General features: G+C 38.1%; 1 protein-coding gene across 1 annotated transcript in view; it reads left to right on the forward strand.

Annotated features, from left to right (window-relative positions):
- SUCLG2 (succinate-CoA ligase GDP-forming subunit beta) overlaps positions 1 to 27,626 on the forward strand; it is a 107,174-nt gene that overhangs the window by 41,507 nt on the left and 38,041 nt on the right. Inside the window, exons 3-9 of the mRNA XM_066557974.1 lie at positions 5,623 to 5,722; positions 5,852 to 5,942; positions 11,880 to 12,032; positions 12,992 to 13,081; positions 15,501 to 15,597; positions 18,909 to 19,070; positions 20,468 to 20,610. Of these exons, the coding sequence (XP_066414071.1) occupies positions 5,623 to 5,722; positions 5,852 to 5,942; positions 11,880 to 12,032; positions 12,992 to 13,081; positions 15,501 to 15,597; positions 18,909 to 19,070; positions 20,468 to 20,610 (836 nt within the window). The remainder of the gene's footprint in view (positions 1 to 5,622; positions 5,723 to 5,851; positions 5,943 to 11,879; positions 12,033 to 12,991; positions 13,082 to 15,500; positions 15,598 to 18,908; positions 19,071 to 20,467; positions 20,611 to 27,626) is intronic.

Raw genomic sequence — 27,626 nt, forward strand, 5'->3', positions numbered from 1 at the left:
GCTTGGGCATAGTATAAAGGATATTTTGAAGTCTAAAAGTAGCAAGAATGGACCTACTGGGTATAATGAAGAAAGAACCCTGGATTCCTTTGCATGGATTTTTCTATTTTTGTTCAGTATTTACTATTTATATGCTGCAGGATGCCAGGATGACTGCAGGTTACAGAAACTGCCTTTCTCTGTTTTGCCCATAGAATGGATGTTGCTTTAGAGCTGGCAGAAAGAGCTTTTTCTCTCTTGTCAGTGAACTTCAGTGCTCTTCCACAAAAGAACAAATTCGTTCCTTTCCTGATTGAGTTTCAAACCACGTCTCCTCTCAAGTTTGTAAGCAAATGTGAAAATAGCTATTTTTCTAAGCCCTTTGTCTATTACAGAGGAAATTTATGTAAAAAATAATGAGAAGTTAGGTTAAAAAAGAAGCTGTTAAAGGCTGAAAAATATCAGGAGTAAGATATCCCATGGAGTTTGAATCAAGCACATACAATGAGCAGTTTCAATATGAGAACTGTTTCTTTTGGATCCCTGCCTTAGTGTGCATATTTTTCCATGCATTATAGTGGTGCATGGATCTAGTGAGGCTCCCTTTGCTGTATAAGTAGTTTATCAGGTTTAACTTACATGTAGGATGTGTGAATACTTGATTACTTTTACTCTGAGAGGGTTTAAGACTGCAATATTGAGAGTGAGCTTTAGCTTAGCTGATTTTATCTAGCCTTAAAATTTTTATCACTGGTGAAGTGTGTAGTAATGGCTATGAAAGCAATTAATAATAGTAGTGACAGAATCAAGAGACTGACTAATTTATCATTATAGATTTTAATGAGGCCTATAATCTAGCAATAAATATACAATATATTCAAAAGTATGGAATTATAAAAAGGATGATTTATTTAACTTTAATTTTAAACTAGTCTCCAAACCAAAGGTTGTAGAAAGTGGGCTTGTAAGAACGTAATTCTTTTTGGTGTTATGGAGCAGAAGGATGAAAATAACAAAGGAAGAGAGTTTAAATTAAAATTAAAGGGGGGAAAAAATCATTGTTTATCTTCATTCAAAAGGCCTTTAAGCACAATAGTTTTGTAGGTGTGGGAGGTACCTTGTGGACAGCTTCTTTTTCATCTCAATCTGCTCACTTGGCAGAGCCTGGGAGCTGCCTTGGATGCTGCATCCCTGCAGCTCTCAGAAGATGGGCAGCAGTGGAAGTGGCAGCAATACTTGGGAAAAGCTGTCTCAGATTTCAGACCAAGCTGGTGTAAAGAAACCCAGATGTGAAAAGTTATTATAACAAATTTAAGATTCAGTGTTCATTATGGAAACTAAGCTTAGTTACTAGGTTAAAAGTGAAAATAATTTAGGTGTCATTGCTTAATTGGATAGTTTGTCCTTAAAAGACCTTGCATAGAAAGATAGTTAGCCTTTTTGTAGCTTGTTAGTAGAATGCTGTAGAACTCAAGGCTGTCCTGACTTTGCATTGTGCAGCTCCAGTGACCATGGGTTGCTCTCTGCTTTGCAATGTGTGGTAAGCTCATTCTGAGAGGGATCAGGGCACATTCCAGGGACACTCTGCTGCTGCTGCAGTGCTTACACTGCAGTCAGGGGTTTGCAGTGAACTCTTCTGTGCTCAGCTGCCTTACACTGGGGTAAAAATACATTGATGTAATGGTGGAGTGGGTTCTGCATTTTTTAAAGAAGGCGCAGATAGTAATTAATTTATACAGAGCCCCTGCAGATAGAGAAGCCAGACCACTGAAAGTCTCATGGTGAGACAGAAATTTGATTAGGAATTCATGTGAGACCTCCTCCCTTTGTCCCAAGCTCTAATTCTGTAGTGTGGGAGGTCTTGTCACTGCAGTCCTGAGTTCCCTCTGCTAGAAAGCCTTTTGTTCATGAGCAGGGGAGCTGTTCCCATACATCTCGTGTTCTTTACAGCAGTTTATTTTTGATAAGCTACAGCACATTTTAATGTAATTGTTAACATGCCTAATTTGCAGCCACACAGTCGTATCAATAATAATGGAAAGTTGTTCACAGGTAATAAATTAGCATAGCATATAACCAGCAGAACTCTGCTTCTCACTATATTGTTTCATGATCAAGAATTCAGTAGTTAAATATACACAGCAGTGGGCTGAGAACAAGCTGTTCATTTTTGCTGCAAGCAGTACCAGTGGACCAGAGTAATCATAGCTCCCAAAAGCAGGACTGATTTTATTGATTTTAAATAGGCTTTCATTACAGCACTGAGCTTATTCCAATTGCAAGGAGTATCACTGCTGTTTGTATTCACAGTGCTGGCTGAGGGAAGGAGAGGTTTTGTTGGATGCCATGTAGAGGCTCTTTGTCCCTCAGTGTTCTATTCTGCCCTGCTGAAACGTCTGAATTTATTATAGAAAAATAAGTACTCAAGGCTATTTTCCTGTGGTTAAAATTTTTTAGATACATAGAGCCAGACCCAGTTCTCAAATTTTGAATTCTGAGTATTCTTCTTAGGAGTCAAGGTCTTGCTTATTTATTGGCATTTGACTTGGGGACCAGCTGTATTTTGGTTCCATTTTTTTTAAAGGATTCTTTAGAAATCATGGAATCACTTTGCTTGGAAATGATGCTAAGATCACCAAATCCACCCATTTAACCCAATACTGCCCAGTCCAGCCCTTAAACCCATCTCTAACACCACACTTGCACCTCTCATTTTTTTCCATAGATTAATGTAAAAAAGGCAAATAAGATAGCTGCTCAGTCTGAGATATTAATGTATTCAGGTTATAATTAGTGAAGAACACATGCTGTTACCAGCAATGTGTCATTAATCTGCATGAAGCAGTTTGCAGCTATTTGTTGCTAAATTAGTGACACTTCAAAGCTGTCGGGTATTTGTATTGTTTCTAATGATAAAAAAAATTATAAATCTGTGACTAAAAACCCACATATGCACACTTAAGAAGCAGGCTGGTTTGTTATTTGGTTTTCTTTGGAGTTTTTGTGTTTGTTTTTGTGTTTTAATTTGCACCAGGCTGGTCAGTCAGTGGCCCTACACAGAAGTTGGTTGAAGCCTTAATGCTGTTGAAAATGTTGTAAGGTACTTTAAGGGGGTGTACAGGCATGTTGTTTGTGAGAAGTTTTCTTCAAATACTTTATGTGTAACTATAGAATTCTGCTTAAACATTTTTTTACAGTGTTACTAGAACAGTTTGGAAGGCTATTAATAGAAATTAGTTACACCTTTCTGGTTTTAATGGGTTTAATACTGACTTAAGGGATGTTTTTTATAATTTTTTTTCCTTAAACCTGGAGGTGAAGGTGAATTACTTCAAATATTCTAGCTAACCCCACGTTTTTGTTTTGGCACAGTCTTTCATAACATAATTTGGGAATTCAGGCAGTAACAAACAAAAACTGTGTGGGCATTTCTAGAAATCAACTCTTTAAATAAGTTGGTGACATTAAGTAGTGAATCAGCTTGGTAAATACTGAATGATCAAGCCCAGTTACTGTAAAATGAGATCTAGATGGTTTATTTAATTTTAGAGAGTTTGGGCAAATAATTATGGAATTAAATTGCTTCCTGTTGGTTTCCTGCAGGGCATGAAGAACCTGCTGTACTGTGCTCTGCTGAGCTGCTGCATTGATTAGTTCTTCAGGTCTAATCTTTACATAGCTGTGCTCACTTTTGTGTCTGTTGTTTATGGGTTTGATAGTTGTTTTTCTGAAGCTACTCTATTGCCTTGATAGTTCTCTGGTGGATTATAAAAATGTACACATTAATTCCTTTCTCTAGCTTCATTTGTTGGAGCCCAGTGGAGATAACTGGTGTTCATGGAAGGTGGTGGTTGGGAATGAGGGTGATGATCACTCCCAGAACTGATACCAGCCATCACTGACAATCAAAGCTCACATTTTCAGGATGGCTGGAAGCTAAAATTGATTTAATTAAATGCTTACAGCATCTCTTAACAATACCATATTAGATTCTTTATCACAGCAGCTACTGTGATTTTTAGAGTTTGCTTCTGCAGGTTGAAAAATGATTTATAGTTTTAATTCATCTTAATTTGTGTGCTTACGAAACATTTTAGATAAAACTTTTTGTTGCATTTAAATTTCCTTGTTATCTGCCCTGCAGTGGGCATGAGTAATAGGGAGCCCAGAACATGAATATATTGGAATGCATGAAATATTTTCAAGGAGAATGCTTTTAAAGTTCAGAGTGATATATGTCAAATTTTACTGAATGGATAAGCATGTGGAGAAATTTTAGCCTCCAGAAGCTTAGAAATTAAGCATTTCTTTGTACAGTATCTGTGTTAAAAATAAGTATTAATAATAATAATAATAGTAACTACTACTGCGTTAAAGTACAATAACTGTGTTAAATAGAATATTTGTTTCATAATATTTATCCTATTCTAAGGTTCAACTTTTTTTTTGTAGCTGCTGAAATTTATTATACAGGCACTTTGAAATGATGCTGTGTCAGAGCTTGCCTGCACCAAAAATTGCTGCACCTCTAAACTTATATTTAATAATCTTTAAAGTGTTTTTACAGCCTAGAAAGCCTGTATGTGTTTGATTGAAAGTATCTGTATCCTCTGTGCCAATTAAACAGTAAATTTGTCAATTTAACAACAAATTCTCATGTTTTCTTGGTACTTAGATAAAATATTATTGTCCGAGGTGTGACCTAATCCAAACACCACTGAAATCAGAGATTTCCACAGACTGCAGGAGAGTGTAACAATTCCAGACACACTTAGTGGTCTGGTCATATTAGGATTTTGCAAAGCAGCCAGCACTATTATGATGAATGTGCAAAGTGGCAGTGGTTGGTGTTAATAAACATCTTAAAGGCACCTGGGAGGTGTTCATGGTTCAAGAATTTGCTGTGATCTGGAGCTGCAGGGATGATGAGTGATAGTTTGGTTTGGTTGGTTGTTTTCCCTTTTTCCCCCCTGTTTGACTCTGTAAGGATGTAAGGATTGCTTTTGTTTGGAATGTAGGATATGGTGCAATTGCTTTTGTCACTGTTTTGCTGCTCTTTTGTGTTACTGAGACTGTGACACTCAAATTGCCAGAGATCCAGGTGATGCCTCACAGACAGATGAAATGTTTTCATTTCACAGCTCCTGCCTCTGCTCTGCACTCACCTGCCCTTTGGACATTGGGATTTCTTCTTTAAGAACCACATCCATGCATTTCCTTCCCCGTGTTCAGAGCAAGGAATGGAATTTATTTCCCTTGATGAGCATTGGTTTGTTGTGTATTCAAGACAAAATATGATCTGATTTATGTTTAAAAACCGTGCCGGTGTGTGAGCCATGGAGCTGGGCTGGCTGTGTGTGTGGTTTGTTGTGCGGGCCATGAAGCATTAACAGCTTGGTTCTGATCTCAACAATGACTTCTTTATCCCTCTGATAAACTGTGTATCCCTTAAATTCCTTGAGCAATTCTTTTTTGGCAAGGTTGCTTTATAGAAGTGATGAATTTACTCTTCTTTTATTGCTCACTAGTTATAAAAAACTTCTTGTTGGTTTAAGAGTCCAATCTGGAAATGCTTTTTGATCTCATACTAACAAGCTCAATAATTGACAAACTACAGAATTGCAATGTGTTTTTCTTTTACAGAGGCAAAGGAAATTGTTCTGAAGGCACAGATTCTGGCTGGAGGGAGAGGGAAAGGTATTTTCAATAGTGGATTGAAAGGAGGAGTTCATCTAACTAAAGAGTAAGTATTTTCAATTGAAAAAAACAATAAATAAATTGCTTCTTGTATAATATTTAGGCTGTTTACAGTAGCTATGGACTGTTTCTTTTAATATTTTTCAGTAAACTAACATTTTTGCTTTGTTTGTAGCCCTAAGACTGTTGAACAGCTTGCTAAACAGATGATTGGGTACAATCTGTCAACCAAGCAAACTCCAAAGGATGGTGTGACAGTTAAAAAGGTAAGATTTTGGCCTCTTGAAAGTTGAAAACTATGTTCAGCTGCAATTTTGCATTAATAAGCTGGGATGTACAACACAGATTTTTTTTCAATCCTTTTCCAATTCCTGATTGATTACATTTAATTGATTAAAAAAAAAAAGATAATGTTACTTCTTCAGTTCGTGTATATATTTTGTTCATCAATTTTGCCATACCCACTGATGGAAAAATAAATTGTTTTCTCAATGAATATTGAAAGAAATCCTTTGTCATAGGCTTATCTTTCAAAAAATACATATTAAATGATGATACAGCTGCACTATAGCATTAGCTGTACATGCTTATTGACATTCTACTTACAGAAACAGTACATACATGGTTCCCTTTAGTAATAATATTATTGTACTTAGTCACCCTCAGGTCTATGCAAGTCTAAACAGAGCGACAGATGAATCACAGAATGGTTTGAGTTGAAAGGAATATTTAAAATTCCTTCAGTCCTACCCCCTGCAATGACCAGGGGCATCTTCAGCCAGATCAGGCTGTTCAGAGCCCCATCCAGCCTGGCCTTAAATGTTTCCAGGGATGGGGCATCCGCCCTGCTCTGGGCAACCTGTGCCAGTGCCTCACCACCCTCATTGTAAAAAAATTCTTTCTTATGTGTAGTCAAAATCTGTCTTCTTTAGTTTAGAACCACCTTGACTTATTGCAACAGACCCTACTAAGAATTTTGTCCCCATTTTTATTGTATGCCCTCTTTAAGTATTGAAAGGTTTGCATGAGATTTTTTCTCAATTGAAAAAGTGTCTGAACAGTAGATTTTTTCTACTTGTTGCAGATACAGACTAAAATATGTTCATAGAAGTAGTTGAGGTACCAGATAACCATGGGAATTCATTTTCCAGTGGTGGTGCTTTCTGCAAGGCACCAGGATTCACTTCAACATAAATTATTTGCTCTGTATTGGCCTAAATAAGGGAAGCAAAGATTCAGCAAGAGTCTCCTTCAAATTAGTAAAATTCTTTGAGTCAGGAAATCCTGGCAATTGTCTATCTGCTGTATCTGTTTTTATCTCTTGCTTTGTTTGACTGAGCAAGAATCCTCATACAGGTAAGTAGTCAAGAGCCACACTCAGTCTGATGCCAGGAAATAATCTGGCATGAGCTGAAGGAGCTGCAGTTCACATTTAATATCCTGTGAACAGCTTGGTGTATTAGCATAGAAGGGGAAGGAACACCTGTCTAGAAAGATCCTGTCTAATGAGGGTGGAGGAAGGGGTTCAGGCAGTTCTTCTCTTGGGGAGCAAGGAGAGCAGATTTCCATCCACTCCTGAGAGCTGTTCTTAAAAAACAATACCATATATTAAAATAGGAGACTCAGTATTACCATCAAGGCATGTCTGTCAGAGATCCTGTTAATACTAAGGATATAAGATGGGATGTACCTTTTCCATATTAAGGCACTCTGCTTGGGAAAATTAGTATTGTAAAAGCAGCTTTCCTTAATAAGTTCTTTGTTTTTATTCTTTTGCCCTCGTTGGCCTGCCTTGAATCCATACAAAAATTCTACTTTTTTGTCAAAGTGCAAGCCTGTTCATCATTGACAGATTCAGTTATGGAACAGAAACTTCTAATTTTCTTTGGAATTGATAGAAATGGAAGAAGGGCATGGGTGTTGGGGGGGTTTTGACATGGATTATTCAAAAGATTTATATTAGGATGACTTTTGTGCCATGTAGCTATAGAATATTTAACCTGTGGTTCCTTTCTCCCCCTCCACATGTTTGTGTGAATGAACAGTGGGCAAGACCAAGCAGCTGGGGCAGGGATGAAGTTTAAGGTGAAGTTTGCACTACTGAGCTTCAGATATTTATTTTGGTGGTACAGGATTGTGCACAGCCTTGAGAGACTGTGAATTTTTCCTTTGCTATAGAGTTCCAGGGAAACTGGTATTTTAATGCTGATCCATGATAACAATGTGATGCTTTTCACTGGGAGAAGCTGATGATTTGCTCATAGACTTTCATCCTGATTACAGAGTTGGCTTTTTAACTACTATGTTTTATATTTTTTTGGCATTGAGTTCTTGGTTCTTAGTAATTAATGCTAAGAGCATACACCCTGCTTTAAATTAATTCAGTTTATCCAATGTTATGCTTATTAGATAGTGAAGAAAACATGTTTAAAATTATGCACTACTTTATCAAAAAACTGTCTCCCAGCAGAATTATGTCTGTTTTAAAAGAATTTCTCATTTACAAAGTTAGCTCACATTAGGATATTAAAGGTAGTTAGAGGAGCTGAGGCACTCAGGTTTGTGGTGTCAGGACTACAAAATCAAACACTGACATTTTAATCAAGGGGCAAACTACAGTAATATTATTAAACATGTACATTTAGCTAAGTCTGAGATACCATTTAATGCAGTGGGAATGTAATGCACTGAAAATGCTGGGCAGGCTTTTTGGGCTTGCTAAGGGCAGTGGGGAAGGTGAGAACAAATCACTGACATTTTTCTATTTCAAGGCACGTACTTTCTCTCTGCATGTGTGGAAGAGTTTGTGTTCTACATGTACTTAAGGAAAATTGCATTTCAGGAAGAAAAGGATTTGGGCTTTTTAAACTTTTCAATGTTCTGGAAAGTTTGAGTGGTTTAAAAAAATAGGTAATAAGCATTTTTCAGAAGGAAAATATTTATTATGTTACTTTCTGTGAGGCAATAAATGAGCTAGTGTCAAGTCAGGGAGTGGAAATCATGTACCTTTTACATCTATTTGTAAGGAAGTTATAAAAGGTAGAAATTTTCTACAATTAGAATAATTATGAAACAGAAAATGATGGTTTTGGCTTTCTTTCTCAGCTTGTGCACCTGCTGCAGAATTTAAAATGTGTTTATGCCTGTTCAGATTGATGTTTCTCAAATTAATAGCAATCTCTTCAATTCCCTTATAACTTGGAACCTGTTTTTTGAGTTTACATAAAATCCTCTTATGGCATTTGGAATTTGGAGAGCCTGGCTATCTGTGATGACAGTCTTCTCTTATCATGACAACCTGAGAATTCACTACCTGTGTTTTTCTCTCCAAGCAATAACAGAATGAACATTTTGCATATTTGATTCTGTTTAAGAAAAGCTGTTACAGTTACCCTCATGACATTAGATGTGTGACTTAAACTTTTAGGTAAAGATTTGTTACAGAGAAGGAAAGCTTGAAGTTGTCACAAAGTTTAAATGAAAAGTGATTTTTCCCCAGGACATTTTAAATATAAATATGATATGGTAAACAGATAATGATGTGTCATATTCTTTATCAAAAGCAAAACAGACAAAATGTGAGAAGAGTCAACAGTCTGTAGATTCAATTTCACTGTTCTTAACTGTTCATCAATGTGTTTGCATTAGTTCTGTTGTGTGAGTGATAGGTAAACTTAAATGATATTTAAAGACCTGGAACACCAATTTCCTTGGCTTTGCTCTGCATCAAATGGGAAGGATGGTGAAGGAAAGTTATTTTGTTGGGAGGAATTAGAGATATTTCACAATCTGACAATTTTTGCCCTAAGGTTGCCTACTGCAAAGTAGACTCTCAGTAGGTTTGTGAATTAAGACAGAGAAGTATCTGATGATGTTGACATTGTTAATTAGCAACAGTGAGGACAATCACTCAGGCTGGAAGTCTCAGTTGAAAATACCTGATTTAATAATGTCAGTTCCACCTGCTGTGCCTGCAAATGTATTCCTCAAAACTTGTTGAGTGTATTCCATCCTAAGTCTGGCCCTGACCCTGAGCTCTGTGGAAACTGAACATCTCTGACATGATCCAGTAGGACCAGTTGGTTTTATCTGACTTATGTCTAAAGCAACTGACTCACATTTTTCAGATACATTGATGCAGGATATGTAAGAAGGTGAAAACATGGATGCAGGTAAAAATAGTAGCAAATCAAAGATGCTTTCTGTACCCTTGCTTGTTAATATGACAAAGCTTGGCAGGTAGCCAAGCTATGTCTCTGAAGTTGTCTTTTAGCATCCCTCTGTAGTAGACTAAAATAGGCAGATGCTTTTAAGTAGTACAGTAGTTTTCTGCATTCTTGGTTCTCTCCTTCACCCTGCTTTCTTTACTTTCCTTTTGAACAGTTATTTATTTGAACTATTCCTTTACATCCCCCTATGTTGTGTGAATAAAGTGAGGTAAAAGTAGAAGGAAACAAAATTACTGTAAAGCAAGTTTCTTCCAAGTCAAAAACACCATAAAGAAATTTCATCTTTCCTTCAATTCTGAGCACTGATGGCTTTATTTGATTTCTTGTTTCTTACATTTTTCCCCCCCTTCTCTAATACCTACTGCCTGGCAGAAAGTCCCTGCATTCTTTCTTATGTTCTCTGGAACAGACTGTCAGAAATGTGACTTGGGTGAAAGTATAGTGCATCTTTCTTGTTTATAGTCCTTGAACTGTGAAAACCCAGAAATACTCATTTGATGGAGCACCTTGTGCCAGGTAGGCAGAGTTTTAGGGCTGCAGGTACAAAAATGCCTCTTGGATCTGCTGACTGAGAGAATGAATTTCTCCTTGTGTTATATTCAGTGATGATCATTGTCTGCAGTCATTGTTCAAAACTGTCACTTCAAAACAGACTGTGTCAGAAAGATGTTGCCACCTAATGCTTCTTAATTATATTAATATTTGAGAAGTGATTTTCCTGATTTCTACCACTCCCATTGAAAGATGGGAATTAGTAGCTCTCTTAAGGAAGAATGTAATTCTAATTAAATTGCAGAGGTGGCTGCTTCACTTTCAGATTGAAAAACAAAACTGTAGTGCAGAGCAGAACTACAGCCTTTGCAACTTTGTGGCATCTGTTATGATCACAGGAAACAATTATTAATGATCATGTGCAGATTTTTTTCCTGAAATTAAGAATATTTTTGGGAAATTTAGTATTCTTATAGTGAAACAGTTTTGTGAGTCCTTTGCAAGTGTAAAACTACTGAGTCTCTGAAATTGCTTTGACAGCTGTTGTTAATCTATTGCAAAAACAGTTCAGGTGAGGAGGGAGGTACAGTTATTGTAATACTAAAATGGAAAGGACCTTGTCATGTTTTGGGGAGGGGGGCAAGAAATTGTAGCAAAGATTTTATATGGCCAATTTTTGACACTTTTACTGTGGTGCTTGTAGATTCCAAACATGGGATTTGAATCATCTTTCTGTTTGTGCTGTGGTGTCTGTCAGATACTGGTACAAAATGGCTCTGTAGCTTATAGTAATAAATAGAAAAACAAATATCTGTGTTTCTAGATTGTGCCAGTATCTGAAGGACACACATCTGCTCAACTCTCTAAATTGAAAGTAAAAAGCTGGATGGCAGAATTACCTGTGAAACCCTTTTGTTAGGAAATACCTGGGCTGGACAGGAATTCAGTGCAGAGATTGTAAGGATTGGGTGGCCTTTGGTCAGAATAAGGGAGAGAAATTAAGCCCGGGGATTTTCTGGTGAGGAACAGCACTGCTGGTGAGATGCAGCCAAAAGCCAACATTCCAGTCCTTCTGTCTGTGTGATCTGCACACCAAGTCCTTTGGGACTCAAGTCTTTCTGGAGACAAGAATTACTGGCCTGAGAATCAAGAATTATCCCAAATTATTGGGATTAAAAGGTAATAGAGAGGTCTGCAGTGTGGACAGAGCAGCAGCAGGAAAAAACCCCAACACTGAGCTGTTCCTGGTTTATATTCCTCACTGAATGCCCCGGTGAAAAGAGCAGCATTAGAGGAGTCTCTTACTTAAGGAGAGATCATTTCTTGGGAACAAGGTCACAGGGTTGGAGTACTGCAGTAAAAGCAGTGAAGCCAATGCTTCTCTTCAGGGTAGCAAGTATCAAACTGCTGCATTCTAAGGCAAAGCAGAAGGACCAGTCAGAACCACTAATGCTTTCTTTTCTTCCCTCTCTGCATTTTTAGGTGATGGTTGCAGAAGCACTGGATATTTCCAGGGAAACATACTTTGCAATTCTGATGGACAGAGCCTGCAATGGACCTGTCATGGTTGGCAGTCCACAAGGTGGTGTGGACATAGAAGAAGTTGCAGTAACTAGCCCAGAACTTATCTTTAAGGTATTGGAGTAATGTTCTGCAATAACGTTTTTCCCAGACAGGTATTCAAAAGAATATTTTCCCCCTTTCTCCTCCCATTTTTCCTTCTTACCTGTAAAAAGGAGACAGGAAGAACCATAAAATAATGTTTCATCAAATACAGGATCATACCTGTCATCTAGTAAATGAAGCACATTTAACATCTGATTTTACTAGAATTTTTCAATTAGAAAAAGATCTTAAATCTGGCTGTTATGTGATATGTTAAACTTCATATCTGAAATGTTTTATGAGTGAGTTTCACTTTCAGGAAAGTACACTGTTTTTTCTCAGGTGGATTGGTGCCAATATACTTATTGTTTCTGTGGCTGTTTTTCTCTAATTGACAGAGTTGTTAATTATTTTTTTGTACCTGCAAGACTTTTGCATCTGAAATACAACTGTTGTAATTGCTTTCTTAATGATGACTACACTGAAGTATTTTTTAAGTTACTGTGGCAAGATAATGAGTAGACAAGCTATTCAGCTGAGAAAATAATTGATACTATCAAGTATAATTATTCAAAAAATTGTAAAAATATTTAATGTGCACTTAAAAATCATATAAACTTCACAGTGTTACTGGGCAGTGACACTCATTGCCTTGAAAATATTCCAGAATATGTCATAAAAATTAACAGACTAAATATTCATCAATGCCATCTGTACAGTAATTAAAAGTGAAAACTGGTGTCACATTCTCTTGTCAGCATGCCACCCTGAAGAGTTATATATTTTTTGGAAGGACTGTTTCATAGTCAGTGTGGTAATTATAACATCCCCTATAGGCAGCTGCTATAGCCTCAGTCTCAGGGAGCCTTGGCAAACAGCCAGGCTTTAATTACTAATTTGCACATGTACACTAAGTGTTTTCCTTTTGAAGCTATAACCCTCCATTCTGATTGAATATTTAGTTATATTCATCCATGTTACTGTTGCAGGAGGAAATAGATATTTTTGAAGGCATAAAGGATCATCAGGCATTGCAGATGGCAAAAAATTTGGGATTCCAAGGACCTTTGCAGCAGCAGGTAACTTGACTCCACTCCCTGGCTTTAGGCTGAGGGCTTTTTAGCCCAGCTCTATGTTGAATGTTTTCCAATAGGAAAGGCCACTTGGAAAGGCCAAGTGTCCATTAAATCAGCATCATTTTGACATTCTAAATACTAAATTGCACTATGTAATTGTCATTAGGCTTTAGCATTTTGAATAAGCTCCTTCTGGTTTTAAAGTGTGAGTCCCTTGTCTTTGAAGGAGTTGATGGCAACATGCTGTTCCACCATGTGGGATTCCTTTGTTTCCACTGGAATCCCACTGGAGCTTTGTGACTGCTCTGGGTAGAGATGGTTTTGAAAATTGGCCCTAAAAATAAGGAGAAATAAAAGTGTATCTGGCTGTGTGATTGGAACCTTTTAAAATTTTTTTATTCTTCAACTCAAAAACAAAAGGCTGACAGCGTATTGTATTTTCAGTATCTCTTTTCTATATGTATATATATTTTGAATATATATATATTTGCCTTTGTGCATCATTTTGCAGAGAAGAGAAGAAATCTCATTTAAGCTGGCCTGTTTTTTTTCTGAAGTATGAAACTCATTTTTGTAGAACTCCTTTATTTTTAATTCAGCGGTTTTAATTCTTTTCTATCCTAACATGCAATTAACAAATGCATAATGATTAAGTTGATTAACACACATTTGAAGATTTAGCTGTATATATAATGAGGAGGAATGATTATGTAGAACCTTTCAACCCTTGAAGAGTTCTGGTACTTAATAATTAACAGCAAATATGTATGGACTTTTAAACAACACATTTAAATAATGCTGCAGGAATGCATTTCTTCCATCATGTAGTCAACTAAAAGGAATTTACTGAAGCACAGGGACGCACTTTTTATCCAGACAAATCCTGGTATTTACTTATACATTCTCTAGTTCTAGGCTGGGATTTTCTGCTTGAAGAGGCTCAGTTCTTATAGACCCTGAGAAAGGGAGGCATTGACATTAAGCTGCCTGATTCAGAGAGGTGCTGAAAGATGGAGCAGCCTTTAATAAAAGTGCAGTGATTCTGGTGTTCTGGTGCCATTGCAGCAGAGCCCTGGGGCAGCAGCAGCTTTCCAGGTGGCCCAGAGCCAGCGTGGGGGTCATGGTGGGGCTGCCTCCCCAGTGTCACTGCTGAGAGCTCCCCCCTGTGCTCTTGGGGTGCTTTGTCAGGGTTGGTGCCAAGGAAGCTGCTGCACATTTACAGCTGATGGGCTTTTTAAGGTCAAACCCACTGAGAATGCTTTGATAACTCTTGAGGAGGGCAGGCTTCCTGAGGAATTTGTGCTGCTTCCCAGCTGTGACTCTTTAAAGAATCTTATCACAGAATCACAGATTAATTTAGGTTGGAAGGGACCTTAAAGAACATCCAGTTTCAACCACCCTGCCCTGGGCAGAGGCACCTTCCCCTAGATCAGGTCACTCAAAGCCCCATCCAGCCTAGCCTGGAACACCTCCAGGAATGGGGACTTCACAACCTCCCTGGGCAGAACTGGGATTGGGGTTGAGTCTTTCCACTTGTAATGTTTTCTTTTTCATGACTGACCTCATAGGGGAAAGCTGACATATGCTTTCTTTGTTCTAATTCATTTCACTTATCAGGAGAGGTCCCAAGGATTTTTGGGTTGTGTACTTCAGTTAGCTGATCAGTAATGAGAGGGAAAAAATTGAGTGGTTCTTTATTAGTGCACTTCATCTGCAAACTTATTTCAGCTAATAGGTTCACAGTGTGTAATGAACCGAAGGGATTTTTTAATACACATTCATGTTGCTGTTTTTAAGTAGTTCTATTAGTGGAAAAATATTAAAAGAACAAAAGACTTGGAAATTAGTAGTCAGTGGTGATATTTTCAGCCATGGAATTAGCCATGGAGTAATAGGGAACGAGCAAGAGTATCTTGTCATGAGTAAACAAGCATGCTTCAGATGTGAGTTCTTCAAGAAAAAATTTTCAGACTGATGTAGGAAGGAGAAATAGATATTTTTTCTGAAGTCATCAGTGTGCACAAACTACTTGGTGTTTTCTGACTTTAGACTGATTAATATGAATGCAACTCAGATCTTGGTGTACCAGAGAACATTTCATTATGCTGGTGCCTTCAGTCACTTCCCAAATTAAACTTTTCATAGTAATTGCACTGTCTATTTTGTACAAAATCTCCCGTTCTTGTAGTCTTTAAATGCACATTTAGTAAATCTTACACAGTATCATAACAGTGATATGCATTATAACAGTGTAAGACACTATGTGAATATGGTTAAGAAAACAGAAATAAAAGCAGTAATTATCTAGAGTTACTGTGCAATGTAATACTTTAAAAATAGTCAATAATGGTCTACCTTTGCCTTGAAAACATGAACTTTTGTTTTTCTGTGTGGTAATTGTAAATCATTTGATCACGTTTAGGCAGCAGATCAAATTAAGAAGCTGTATAATCTTTTCTTGAAAATTGATGCCACTCAGGTTGAAGTCAATCCCTTTGGTGAAACTCCAGAAGGGCAAGGTAAGAAATTGAAGGAAACAAATGAATGCATTATAATTCTTTATTTATGCAAACTATAAATTAAATTGCATAGAGGGATGTAGCAGCAGCTTTGCATTAATTTCATTTTGTAATGTAATTTAAACAATATTCATAAATATTCCCTTGGCAGATTTTATATTTCAATACCTTTTGTTGTTTCATCCAAATACTGGAAGTATTGTCTTCTACATGTTCTGCTTGGTGAGAGACAGGAACATTATCTGCTCTTCTGCTCGTGTTCAAAGTTGGGGTTTTCTTTATTTTGTTTTGCTGAGGCTTTTTGGGGTTTTTTTGTGTGTGTGTGCGCGTTGATGCTGCTAGAATTACTGAGATTGTGTGCAAAGAAACTTGTTCTTTTATGTTTGCATTCATAGGGATAATTAAAATTTTAAAGCGCATGACTCTGCAGTCTACTAGAGCACAGGACAAATTTCAGCTGAAACAGACACTTGGCCACATCCTTTGGGAAGAAAAAGGGTCCTGCACAGGGCTGAGGAGGTGTAGGGTAAAACTGAGGAGCTGAATTAGCTCTCACCTCATTATAACAGTTGGTATTCCAGCTGAAACCTTTCCTTCCATTTAGTAGTTTTGTCCAAGTAACTTGGACAAAGGTGAAGAGTAGAGGAACTAAAGGTGCCTGTGGGATATTGAAATATGAGAGGGCTGATCCAGGGGGATCACAGTTACCTCCTCACTGTTCCATTTCACTGAGGTGCTGAAGGCTTATTTTGTGAGTACCAAGAGGAGAAATTGGTGTGCAAGAAGAGGCCAGTGAGGGAGAGGACAGAAAGTAATGAGAGGAAATAAAATGTGGTCCTTAAAGATTGGAAAGAGCTGTGGTGGCACTCACCTTGCATCCTTGCTGGAGGTGGCTCTGTGGAAATAAAGATTTGGATAAGTTACCAAGTTAGCTCTCCTGGAATGGCTGTGCATATTTAGTGTGAAGGGCTTAATCTGAGGCATGGTAGGAGTTTTTGTGCTGTTTTCTCTGAGGTTTTTCCCCATGTGGTTTGCATCCTGGAAGCTGAGGAGCAGAAACAGAGTGGGTTTCAAGCTGTGAAAGGCTTCTTGCTCACAGAAATGCACAGGAGTCTTCCTGTGCTTATTCCTTTTTTTTGCTGGAAGTTTCTCCATCTGAAATGTCTTTAAAAAAGAATAAAGATAAAACAAATGGAAGAACATTTGAGTAGCTTAATGTAGCTCTTCCTAATGATAAAATAGAAGTCTCTGTATGAAGCCCATGATTCTTGTCAAAGTAATAGATAAGATGGATTTACTTCTTGCTGTGTTTTGTGTTTATAACTTGTGTGGATTTCCATCAGGTTGTATGTATTTCCTTGTTTAATATCCTAGCAAATTATTTGTTAACACTGGGTTTACAATGGGTCAGAAGCCTGAAACTTCACCTTTTTTTGTTGTTTGTTTTTGTTTTGTTTGCTCTCAGTGTAAACTGTTGAACTGGCAGATGACAAAAATCCTACATTGCTAACAAAAACAACAGTCCTTCATGAATATAAGTGTTGGAGCATTCTTTGATATTTGTTTGGAAGAAAAACCCATTTGTATAATCTATCATACATGTAACAATGTGCTTTTGATATTGAAAATGGTTTGATAAATATTAATACGTGTTTTTGCTTCTACTTTGTACAGCATGGCCTTTGTTAAAGATGAATGTTCTGTAGAAATGAGTTTCTATTAATGAGACATGGAGGATGTTTGTGTGTAAAGTAAACAATTCTGAAACTGTAGTTGTACTCTAGCTTTGAGTGGGTTTAGCAATTTAAGCACCTTGAAGCTTGAAAAGGAAAAAATATCTTACCTCATTGCTAAAAAATTAATTAAAGCAGCTCTAGTGCATTAGAAGCATGTTAGGAACTGCAGCTGTTTCTGCTTTTGGCACATTCCCACATGATGATTGACCAGGTAATATCTGGACTCTTCCAAGAGATTTATTATGCACATTCATGAATAATTTTCTGAAACTGCAGTCACTGAGGTGAAATTTGATAGCTTTAATTTAATCTGTTATCAGTTATAAGTCAAATATTAATTTTTTTTAAAAATCAACATCAAAAAACCAAAACAAGAAAACCCAATGCAAATCAAGATATACAGCCGAGACTCTCCTACTTGTGTGAATGTTTTATTTGCTGTTTCCTTAGCTATTTTTTCCTAAGTTAAGAAACTATATATTGAACAGAGTTACATTTCCACCAGACTAAAATTGTCCTCTTAATTGTCATTGACTTCCAGATGTGTGCAATGCTCAAGAACACGTGCACAGATACCATGGGCATGTCCCAATGGCAATGTGAATAAAAAACACCAGCAGATAGAAAAACTGTTAGATTTTTGTGGACACAGCATTTAAAGGCACTTAGATTTGATTGGTTTGTCTTGAGAAATCAATTATGCTTAAGTCAGTAATTATAATCTGAACATAGTACAAGGGAAATTACTTGCATAGTAATATGATAAGTATAGAGTCTTACATTTGCTTAGAACATTTTAATCTAATGAGGCATTTGCCTATGCAAACCCATAGAAATAATGAGTCAGAAAATAGGCAAATAGCACTCTACAGGCATTTCTGTTGCTGCTGTGTTTATGTGAATACTGGGGCTGCTAGCCAGTCCTTTGTATCTTTTATTTCATGTAGTCAGATTTAGCAACTTCTTAATTTGTTTTTATATCAATAGTGGATGTTGAGATCGATGAGAAGGTTTGTATTTCCTAATTTTCTTTATTTAAAAGTAATGTTTTGGTCATTTTTAACATATTTGGTTTCAGGTTTTTTTCAGCTCTTTAATGAAATAATGCATGTATAGTTAATAACACCAGAAATTTAAAATATAGCTAAGGAAAGCATTTTGTGTTGCTCAACTCTGAATGACTGCATGGCTTTGGGTTGTTGTTACCTGTTATATCTGTTAATCTTTCAAAATATGCAAGGTAAACTCTCCTGTGTCATTGCTGCAGCCCACCTGTCCAAATGACAAAAACTGCCCTCATAACATACAGGAGCTTTGTTTGTAGCAAACACAGAAAACCTTCCTGTGTGCTGTGGAGATCTTGCTGTGCCTTTTCCCAATAAAGGATTTATGGGGAACCTGTCCTTTCCTGCTGGACCCAGTGCTGGAACTTCAGCTGCTCCTCTGTTGGAGGCAGCATCATTCCCAAATTCCCAAAGCAGCCTCCCCTCTCTGCTGGAGGAGCTGCAATATTTCAGGAGCTCTGGCTGACTGGAAACTCTAAATTCCTGGCTGTTGTTTTATTCTCTCCTCCAGTTGTTTGCTTCGATGCCAAGATAAACTTTGATGACAACGCAGAATTTAGGCAAAAAGAAATATTTGCCATGGATGACAAGTCTGAAAATGAGCCCATAGAGAACGAAGCTGCCAAATATGACTTAAAATATATAGGACTGGATGGAAACATTGCTTGCTTTGGTAAGAACAAATACATCCAAATGACATTTGAAAACAAATTTACGCTTGTTCAGTGTAGAGACTTTGTTTACATCTGACATTCAGGTCACCCTTTAGAGAATTTCAGTTTGTTTTACTGAGTGTTTCTGCAGTTTTTGTCTGTCCTTCCTCAAGTTCTTGCAGGAATGAAACTGAAATTGTGTGCAAACTGTGCTGATGGCCACAGCACACCAGCAGTGGTGTCAGAGAGAACGCAGGCTAAGCCTTAAAAACTCAATTTCTGACTTTTTAACCTGATGTAATTGGTCTTTTCAGTAATTAAAACAAAACAAGAAAAGTCATCAAACTTAATCATTAATTTTAAAAAATAAGAATGTGTTACTTAAAAGGCACTTGGAAAGTGTGTTTGTATGAATGTGCCATTCCCAGTTACAATTGAATATTAAACTCCATTTCCCCTTAAGGAAAGCTGCTAAAGGACCTGCTTGGAAATGGCAGTTTTTTATTTTCCTGGAGTTTCTGTAGAACAGAAATTACTCTGCTGTTTAGAAGAGATAAGTAGAAGAATCAGCTGTGCTCTAAATAATTGACTTTTTGTACAAATTCTTTCAGCCAATACAACATTTTATTATTAATCTAATTGAATTAGGCAATTTTTTTGACTTGGTGGGAAAATGCCCATCATTTATATTGGCTGAGATATATTGGCAAATCTAGAAGATTCTGATAATGTGTTGCAGTTGATTCAGTAAGTAGCAGTGAGACTTCAATCTCAATTTTAAAAGACAACCAAAAGATCCCAAAACCCAAAGAATAATTGCCAACATTATGCTATTTTTTAGTGGTCTGTATTCTGGTTGACACAGGAGCATTTGTCCAATAGGAGCAACATTAAGGGGACACATAATTCTCATCACTTTTCCCAGTTTAGATCTTCCCATCCATGGAAATGCTTCTAGACTAGTGCAAATCTGAAATAAGATGTTTCAGGAGCATCTGAGGTCTGTCCCCAAAACTGAGTTATCTATGATGCAGCAATACAAAGCATCCACTGCTATCAGAGTGATGGGAAAGGAGCTTAAGGAGTCAATTTGTCCTTCACTATTTCCAGAAATTTTTATGTCTCTTTATTTTTAATAAAATCAGAAGGTTCTGCATTGCCACAATTATTATCCCAGTGCTCATACATGCTTAAAGGAAGGTCCACATCTAAGCCCTAAAAAAACCCTAAATGTTGGTGTGTTTGCACCAGATTTTGAATTATTTGTTGCATTGGATGTCCTTGAATGACTACTAGTATTTAGAAATAGCTGTGTAACATTTTGAGCCATGCTCTGGGATTGTTCTGATACATTTTGAAGCCTTTTCACAAACCTTATCTATGTGAATTATAAGCACGTTGGTGTTTGCAATTACAGTCAATGGAGCTGGACTTGCAATGGCAACATGTGATATAATATCCCTGAATGGTGGAAAGCCAGCCAACTTCTTGGATCTGGGTGGAGGTGTGAAGGAAGCACAAGTCTATCAAGCATTCAAGCTGCTGACTGCTGATCCCAAGGTAAAAATGTTGGGTTGGGACTGGGAGCTTCCCTGTGCAGCAGCAGGGCTGAGTAGGACCACGAACAGTGCACAGAAAAGCCCAGATCATGGTGAGAACACTGAGGGTGAGTTCCTAATGGGCTGATCTGGGAGGAAAATTAATTCAATATCAACCACTGGACAGACTTTTCAGCTCCTGATCCATACTCAGGTTTGCTGGTGAGTTGTGAGTGCAAACTTTCTCAAGGCAGTTCAACACAGGAGTGCAGGTGTGCTAATGCTGGGCATTGCAGTGCTGAACTCAGTGCACCTCACTCCTGAAATGGAATTTGTCAGACTTAGATGTTTAAAATAGCATTCCTAATAGTGTTGTGCCACAGTAGACTGAGGAGAAAAATGGGAAAATTAAGCAAATAGCTAATTCCAAGGGCTGATTTGTACTCTTTTAAACTCAAGGTTCCCAAGATATCTGACTCTGCACTGCAGGATAATCTGTATTTAATTAACAGGCTGGAATCATAGCCTGGAACGTTCTGACACTTCCTGTTGCAGATGGAGCTGCAGTTGCTCTTTTCTTTTTTGAACAAGAGGAGAAGACATTAGTCTGTGTGTTCTGAGTAGAAGTTATTTCTAGAGATGTGTGTTGAGGTCACTGGTCCCCTCTGCAGACAGAACTGGAGTATCTGCTGAGAGAATATTGATCAGGTGTGGGCTTTGGAGCAGTGCCAGCTGCCCATCCTGCCAACGAGGAGTTCTGCTTTTGTGTGCAGCCAGAGCTTCCTTGCTGCTGATATTTTTACTAATGGGAATCTGTTGAAGGGCTTTGATCATCTTTCCCATCTCCTGCACCTAAGCATCACAGCTGAAGTCCCTATTTCAACATATTGCTTCTTTTTGTGGATCTGGCTTCATCCCCTTTATCTCATGTTTGCTGTGATTCCAGTCATTTTCCTCATGTTCATTGTGATGTGATATTGGCTTCTAAGTGCCACCTTCCTGTGACAATTACATTGCTCTGATTGTATGCTCTGTGCAGCAGAAAGTGACAAAATGCTGTGGCTTTTCAAATAGAGGTGGGTATTGTTTGCAGCAACATTTCAAGGCAAAATTAGGTAGAAAATTTACAGAACAAAATAAGCACAGGTCAGCTTTATACTGTAAGCTCTTTGCAGCTGCAACTCTCCCTGCATATTTTATAAGTACCTGGTACCTTGATGTCTCAAGTGTTTGTTGTTTGAGTTGTTTGAGTTGCTCTGCAGTGTTTGCTTGGTGTGATGATCTGGGTTTGCCTGAGATGTAATTTAGTTCTGAAACTTGTGTTAGTGGTACAGGAGCAGGTGCAGTAAGGTCTCGGATACACAACTTAGCTGGTGATTATCACTGTGCTAAGTAGTTTGTACTGTCTGCTGCAGCACAAACAGCAGGTATTAATTTTGGTGATGAAGCTTACTGAGTTTAAACAATTTTAAAATAAAAAGGCATTCTAGTAGCTCTCAGTGATAGAACATCTGCATGCCCAACATTTGACTTGTGTTATATCCTTCTATTACCCATTTTGCTTATATGTTACTGCTTAACTATTTCCAACTGCATGCACCAGGGCTAGGGAAGCTCTGCTACTGAGAGAAGGCAAAAGGGAGCATGGAAGAAACCTGGATTAGGCATTTATGCTGAGGCTGTGCCATTCCTGGCATTGTCTGGCTGAAGATGCAGAAGGCAAAACATTTCATGTTTTATTTCATTCTGTTCAGAAAATACAGCAAATGTCTGTTATTTCTTCTCCTGATACACCATGTCCATTAGCTCACTAATATATAATCAGAAAATTGGATGAATCCTCTCTTTTCTTAACTAATGGTAGGGTTTCAGTCCCAACAGTCTTGGTGGCTAATGCAGCATTCACAGGTTGCATGTGGTCAGTCATTTCCCTGTGGCCTGCCTGTAACTTGATTCCCATTTGATTTGATAATATAAAAATTTGTTTTTGGGAACTTGAGATTCAGTTAATTTTTGTAAATATCCAAATGTCTGGAGACTAATGAAATAAATAACAAAAAAAAAAGTTTTCAGGGCTGTAATATGGAGAATTGCTGTTTTTTAGTTATGCTGGCAGAGTTCAGGACATTGCAAGAGATGAAATCTTCCAGAAGGAAAGGTTCAACTGCACTCTGAAAAAGATCTTTTTCTCCCTCTTAAGTTGTCTTTAAAATGACAAAAAACCCCAAACAAACAAACTCAAAAACAAAAAAACCACACAGCCTCTCCTCCCCCCCAGACAAAGAAAATAAACAAATCAAGGTAAGCCATGATTTGATTCAGTGAAGCTGAGGATATTGTTTTTGGGAAAAGTGAAGATCTGGCTTGGTTTGCTGCTGGTTTAATCTGTCAGCTGTCAGGGTCTATAATTCTTGGGGAAAAAGAAAATAGTGTAAGGGGTTTTGTTGCAAAAGGTGATCCACTGGCTTTTGGATGGAAATGCTGTCCCTGGAGCCAGTGACCCTTTTTACACTCTGCTGGTCTTGTTTGCTGTCTGCCATATCCAATACTTCCTAGGTTAGACAGGTCATTGCAATGGTTCTGAATTCCTTTCTACTGACTGTCTAAATTCCAATTGCTTTTTTTCTTTCTTTCTTCTTTTCTTTTCCTTCTTCCTGCCTGTCTTATTTCTATAAGTTTGTGCTGTGCATCTGCTCTGGCAGGGAATGTACAGTCTTCCCTGTTTTTAGATACTAGCAGGAAAGGGAAAGATGGCTCAATTCTGGCAGTTCAAGCTGCTGGGAGACACTGCAGGAGCTTCATTTATCCCCCTTTGTGAAGTGGAAGTGGTTGTTGCCTTTGGTATTTCTGAGGCTCTGGCTGGTGCCTGGCTCTCCCTTGCATGTGTGAATTCCTGCTCCAGGCATCCCCACAAAGTCCTCATCTGTGAGCACTCTCACATCCTTGTCAAGCTCCACAGGTGCTTGTTTTTCTTCATGCTGAAGACCTGGTTACCATATGATGACTCTTTGTAGGATTCAGCAAGGTTTTTTGGAAAGGCTAAAGCTGAAAAAAAAAATCTGCCCCTTCCTGGATCTCCATGGGCTGCAGGGTAATCTCGGCCCTGGCACCTGGGGCAGTTCCTGCCCCTCCTCCTTCACTGACCCTGCTGTCTGCAGGGCAGTTCCTCTCCTATTCTCACTCCTCTCTCCAGCTGCTGTTGTGCAGTTTTCCTTGCCCTTCTTAACTCTGTGATCCCAGAGGTGATGCTACTGTCCCTCATGGGCTCAGGCTCCACTGCAGAGCTGATGGCTCCATCAGACATGGGAAGCTCCTGGCAGCTGCTCACAGAAGCCACCCTGCTACCAGAACCTGGCCTCACAAATCCACACAAAAGCCAATTTAGCTGTAAGCAGGTTTTTTTTACCTTCAGCACACTCTAGCCCTGATCTTAGCAGTGGATTCCTGTGAGAAAGTGTCACTAAAACACAGGCAGCTAAAGGCCAACGTGGTTTGTTGTTCTTTTTCTCCTTCTCCCACTAAAGGTCATTTGAAAACCTTTTTTGAAGCCTGTCATTGATGATATGACTAAAGACTCACCAAAGCAATTGATGTTAACAACTGTTGCCTTGTTATTTAGGCAAAGTACTATTGACAGAAAGACAAACGTTTCTCAGGAAAAACAATTCCATATTGACATCTGTTAGCTCATATCCAGGGAATAATTAATATCAAACCCACACAAGACTTTATTTTTTTTTTCTTAAGCAATTATCTAGTCCAAATTCAGATTATTGTCTTAATTATATGGAATAGACAATCATTCCTGTCACCTTGCTTTGCCTGTTCATGTTCAGATGTATCTCTGTGCCCACCACATAATTGGCACTGATGTGTTTCACTGTTGTGTGTCAGACAGAGGTTTTGGGGCTTTTGTTTTCCAGGCATCTGACAGAGTGACCAGAATTCTGAAAGAGGATATCATTAAACCATAACTTTGCAATTCACTTCTTTCCCAGCTGTGTTTGGTGTGAAAATAATACAGTTTATACATCCTTATTATACAAGACATTTTCATCACCAGCTTATCCTTTTGGCTTCAGGGATTTTTAGTATTAGCTTTCTTAACATTTGCAGTCTGTTATGTGGCAACAGAAAGGATAACATTATACTAAGAGGAAAAATTTGGGATATACTTTTCTTAGATTTCAGAAATAAAAATAAAGTTGCCATGTATAATGTGTTTGGTCTTTATTTTTGGTAATTAATTTAAAAATGAGTGAGCTAGCTCAGTTCAGACCATTCAAAACTTCCCAAATCATTCAGGCAGATTGGGGTGTAGTAACTATTTTTGTGTTTGCTCTCACTCTGCAGCTTTGAACAATGACCTGCTCAAGGGGAAAGTTTTAAAAATACAAGAATTCCAAATGCCACATTTCTGTGATAGGGAACTTCCTCATGGTTAGAGCATAGGCTGGCTGTGGGCAGTTTGCTGCATTTCACTGATTGTCAGCAGTGGATTTCTCAGTGTTGCAATAATGCAAACCCATAAATCAGTAGGAACAGATAACCTTCCCTATCACACATGCAGCCTATGTCAGTGGGCATATAATTTTGGAGAAAAAATGGAAATGTAAATAAGATTCAGTTGCAGACATAAAATAAGAGTGTTAACACTGAATTTGTTTAAATTGTCAGATTTTGTGTCATTTCAGAACCCTGTTCTTAGAGCCTCATTAGGAATCCTTTTGCTTTCTCATTCACATACCATGCACCCTTTACACACTTCATTAGCCAGCTCTTCTTTGCACAGCATGGAAATTCTTTACACCTTGTGCAAAGAAGAGGGTGAAGCATCATTCTCTGGTTTGAGGACTCCAAACTCTGTAGCTGAGGAGCTGCTCCAGTGCACAATGCCTGTGTGCTGCCCTGCTCTGCACTGTTCCCCAGGTGCTATCTGCCAGTGTCTGCACTCTGCATGGCCTCACTGCTCCAGCTGGGTGTCTCAAAATGGTAACTCCTGACTTGAGTGATGAATTTTGGAAATTGAGGCTCTGACTGCTGTTTTTACCCCTCTGTGTGAACTGTGGGTTGTAATCCTCATCTGCCATCTACAAAGATTGATCAAAAACTAAATAGCTTGTTAAAGAAGTTAAGTGCTATGAAAATCATAGAAGTTATCACTGTTCCTCACTGCTTATTACAGAGCCCCCTCTTCCTGGCAATTTAGTGCTTAGCACTGGTTTTGTAGAAGTGCAATATTTTTTTTTTTAAAAATCATAATAAAATAACCTGTTGTATTTTTTGCTAAAATTTTGACATATTTGTAGGGTGTTGTCTAATCAATCATTGAAAAATTCCACATAGTTTTTGGAATCTGGATCTTGCTACATCATCTTAGTATTCTCTCCTATTAGCACAATAGAGGGGCCTTTTAGTCTTGAGGGGGAGTAAACAGGTAGGTAGAGACCAAGCTTTTCTCTGATTTCAAATATACAAATGATTCAAGGGTTGAAAGAGGAATCAGACACAGAAAGGTGAAGGAGCCTTCAGTTAACCTGAGCAGTCTGTCTGGTGGTGCAGGTCACTGACTGCCTCAGGCAGGAAATAAGGGTTAAGAGATCAGCAAAGAAATGTGCCTGTACAGGGTAGCTGTTCTGAAAATACTGCAGCCAAAAAAGGGAGTTGAGTCCTACAGCAGTTTATTTTGGGAATTTAGACACCATCCAGCACCACAAGGTTTTAAAGACTAGCTAAAAAAGCAATTATCCAGGAAATTTCAGGGAGAGTGGATCCTGCCTTGGAGCCAGTGAAGGGTCTGGAGCTTCCTTTCTGTGTTTCAGAGAGGAAACATAAACATAAAGCTGTGTAAAGCTGTGATTGGCATTTTTGTAAGAGTAATAATGTCTTGACTCTGGAAGTTGAAGATTATTCTCATAAAATGACAGTTTGTGGAGGTAGAAAATACCTATTAGGGCACGGAAATATCTTGAAAAGGTGGGTAAAGTTTACAGAAGCATATTGTGGTTTTTGTCTCAGAAATCTGTACAAGTATTTTGCCTTTAGACAATGGAGCAGGTTATGGTTCTTTTAAAGATACTGTAGGTTTTGAGTTTATAAGAGTAATTTAGGAATTTCCCCACATTTTTTATTAGCTCTGCATTGGTGAGAAAATACAGACTGATAGAACTATAGCAAGGATTCTTTTCTAATGTGCCTTTTCAGTATTTCAGAATTAATATGAAATGACTATTCATCTTTTAAAACACTTAAAATATTGAAAAGTCATTCTTTCATTTCACTGAGGCACTTTTACAGACTGATAGCATATTGACAATATTTATGAAAATGAGAGGACAATTATGCATTTAAAATGCATAAATGAATTGTCTTGATTTATAACCAAGAGTAAAATATTTTTCAAGAGCATGTGTAGTATTGAGTCCTAAGTAATTGATATGTAAATATACTTGAACATGAATCTGTCATTATTTATGGGCACTGACAAGTTGAATGCCTTTTGGCATTTTATAGTAGGCTATAATGAATCCTAAAAACTGGATATGAAAATAAAATTCCTAAACAAGAGGAAAACTTGCAGTGATTTTGTAATTGCTTCCTTTGTGGCAGGAGTGTTTTCATCGATGGTAAATGCTGGCAAATTTGTGGAAGAGCCACAACACAAACGGAGCTGTTGGGTTTGGATGGACCTTGCAGTGTTTGTGTGCTAATTATCCTCTCTGTTGTCTTGTCCCTTCTAAAGCAGGGAAGGAGGAGCAGGCATTTCCAATTCCTTGGAGCAGAAATGGCATCACCCTCCTGAGAGAGCTGCTCTGTGGGCAAGGCTCGTTGCATTTCCCAGCCTGTTTGGAGGTGTGCTGGGTTAGTGATCAAAGTGGGAGATGATTTTGTTACTGGCTTTGGTTTTAGTGCTCGGGGCTGGAGAATGGGGACTTTTCTGAGGTCTCCGCTAGGAGAGGATGAGGAGAGGATGAGCCCTCCTCAGCTGGGAGGGCTGAGCTGTGGTGGGAAATGTTTGGGAAGGACATGGGAATGGTT

Source organism: Molothrus aeneus, chromosome 12, assembly GCF_037042795.1.
Source record: "Molothrus aeneus isolate 106 chromosome 12, BPBGC_Maene_1.0, whole genome shotgun sequence".
Taxonomy (NCBI): Eukaryota; Metazoa; Chordata; class Aves; order Passeriformes; family Icteridae; genus Molothrus; species Molothrus aeneus.